General features: G+C 30.8%; 1 protein-coding gene across 1 annotated transcript; it reads right to left on the bottom strand.

Annotated features, from left to right (window-relative positions):
* Positions 1-269: 269 nt before the first annotated feature.
* Positions 270-2,324, bottom strand: LOC105456049 (cullin-associated NEDD8-dissociated protein 1-like). Its single transcript, XM_011699821.1, has 3 exons — positions 2,082-2,324; positions 814-960; positions 270-613 (listed from the first exon to the last, which is right to left on the bottom strand). Exons 1-3 carry the CDS (start codon positions 2,299-2,301, stop codon positions 480-482), a joined length of 501 nt encoding a protein of 166 aa, XP_011698123.1. The 5' UTR covers positions 2,302-2,324; the 3' UTR covers positions 270-479.
* Between the last annotated feature and the right edge of the window lie 209 nt (positions 2,325-2,533).

The following is a 2,533-nucleotide window of genomic DNA, read 5'->3' as shown; positions in this document are numbered from 1 at the left end:
ATCTTATTAATAATTTTATTTTAACAATTATAAGTTGGCCACATCTGAATGAAATATATTGTAATAAAAATATTATGTGTAACAATTATTATGGATTGTAGTCTATAACTAGATTTCAACGGTTCTAACATAAATGTTAATATCTAGATTTACAATCGCTATTTTTGTCTCTGTCTTGATGTTTTTTTTTCCTCATTTTAAGCATAGACTCGTTATTGCGATAATATTTAAGTAGACGGATTTGGTAAAGCAGGAAATTATGCATATAATGATAAAGTGATTATTGCCGGCAAATTTATTTTAAAATTTATACATGATGTGCTACATTAACTCACATTTATTAGAAACTACCTTCAAATCGAAGATGTAATAATGAAAAAATAATGTATAGAAATAAACTATGGATAGAGTATGATCACGAATGCGCTTAACCCACGTTCATCTATACGAGATACAAAAAAGAATTAAGTCAATTACTCTTAACTCTGATCCATTGCGTTTGCTTCGTTCACGTTACTGCCGGTGCAGTCCTTTTGTATTATCTCGAAGAGCGGCAGCAGTTCCGGCGTGGCTTTGATTTGTCCAACAAACTCGCTCAATGACGGATTTTTATCTGCAAATAAGCGTATATTAAATTATTATAAATTTCATACTCCATGTAAGATTGAAAGAATTTTTAGTTAACTTAATTCTCTCTTAAATTTCATTTTCAATATAATCTAATTTAAATCTTATTAAATTATAAAACACAATTATTATTATTTAAATTAATTTAATTTTAATAATCCTAATAAACTTAACAATCCTATTTACCTGCATCAGGAATAGTTAACAATGCTGCAACGGCTCTCAATGCAGAGCGTTTCAATTCGTCTTGCTTCTCATACTCCTGCTTCACCGAGTTCGCCTTCACTTTCATTGTGCAAGTAGTCTTCAGCGGATCGACTAATCGCTCCAACCCTAGGCAGTAAACATTAGAGAGGTAAAATCAGAATTAAAAAATATGCTAAATTATCAAGAATATCATTCTAGCAAAAATTTTTCATAATTACTGTATAATTTTAGAAACTTGTTGGAAAAATTTTCAGATTTTTCAGTAATAATTAAAACACTTTCAGAAATATTAAGAAATCTACATCTTTTTTAGATTTCTGTGTGTGTGTGTGTGTGTGTGTGAGTAAATTTTAAAATTTCTCATTCTATTTTTGGAAAAAAAAAACAGGTTTTAAGGCTCCTAACTGGTTATCGTGGCCCACAGATTTCAATATAAATGGTATAAATCTGTGTCATAACTATACTGAAATCGTGACGTCATAAGCGAGAAATGACACGTAAAAGTTTCTTGCGTGCCATTTTTAAATAAAAAGAATTTGGATGAAATAAAAAAAATAGAATCGCTTTAAAAAACTTGTAAAAATGGATGAAAATTTTTCCTTCCTAATAGTCAACAAATAGATGTAAATGGCACGTAAAGTGAAGCCTATTCAGGTAAGAAAAGCTTTTGAAAGGAATGAAAAATATGCTTATATGTACAAAATTAAAAAATAACTTTAAAATAACTTTAATTTCCATCCATTTTTACGAATTTGATAAGTACAAAACAAATAATTGTGAAAATGTAAAAAAACATTTTCACAATTAAGCACATAATAACAAAATGACACGCAAGACAAAATTCGTCGTCAATACTTTTCACAGTAAGATCCGTTATTCAAGTATTTTTTCACGTTCGAATGTGATTGAGCAATTTTTACTGCTTCCAGGATCGGCATATTGTAGAATTCTTACAATTTACGATTTGTAACACTGATATAACGTATTGTAAAACGGGTCTAATGTACAACAAACAAGGTTCGCCGTGTTTCTAATTCCTATCGTGATTATAGTGTCGTCACCGTCAACGCGGAGTTTTTGGCTGAGAAAGTCAGAAGTCTTAAGGTATTTTTTTTTAGAAATTGTTATAAATTTAAAATACAAAAATATATTATATATTAATTAAAATATGAAAACTTTTAAAAATATAAGATGAGAATTTTTTTCATCAAAGTTTCATAATTATGTACAATATAATATAAACTCACTTTGCAAAACTGCAGTCGGACACAATTGCGCGAGTCGCGCGGTCATAAGGTAAGTCAGCATCTTGATATCATAATGGTCTCTAAGACCGTTCTCTACATGATTCAGAAACTCAAAGACGTCCAACCTGTCGAGACACGAGTCCAGTAAGGTGTACATGCACTCGAACGCTGCCTTACGAAGATCCAATCCGTCGTCTACTGTGTGCTTGAAAGGGCCCATCTCGACTTCTCTGATCAGTTCTTTCTGCAGCGGAAGTTTCATAACGTCACATTACAAAGTCTTTCAATAATAACGGACAATTCCGTTTGGTTTAGAGATTTAGTTTCTACTTACAAGAGAACCTCGCGAAGTGTCAAATTCTGATTTGAATGAAACTTGGTACACTTTGAGGTCATATAAATAGATGAATTTAGAAATTATCAGTTGGTGCTAAAAAACGGTTTAAAGGGAT

Source organism: Wasmannia auropunctata, unplaced genomic scaffold (genome assembly GCF_000956235.1).
Source record: "Wasmannia auropunctata unplaced genomic scaffold, wasmannia.A_1.0 LD335791.1, whole genome shotgun sequence".
Taxonomy (NCBI): domain Eukaryota; kingdom Metazoa; phylum Arthropoda; class Insecta; order Hymenoptera; family Formicidae; genus Wasmannia; species Wasmannia auropunctata.
The sequence above is the reverse complement of the archived record's forward strand: the minus strand, read 5'-3'. Positions and strand labels throughout refer to the sequence as shown.

What these genes read in the sequence shown, in the direction of transcription:
- LOC105456049 (XM_011699821.1), bottom strand. Translation starts at nt 2,301, where the DNA reads ATGGGCCCTTTCAAGCACACAGTAGACGACGGATTGGATCTTCGTAAG. An exon ending in TCCGACTGCAGTTTTGCAAA is followed by an intron (nt 961 to 2,081) that starts GTGAGTTTATAT and finishes TTTACTGCCTAG; the next exon opens with GGTTGGAGCGATTAGTCGAT. An exon ending in GTTAACTATTCCTGATGCAG is followed by an intron (nt 614 to 813) that starts GTAAATAGGATT and finishes GCTTATTTGCAG; the next exon opens with ATAAAAATCCGTCATTGAGC.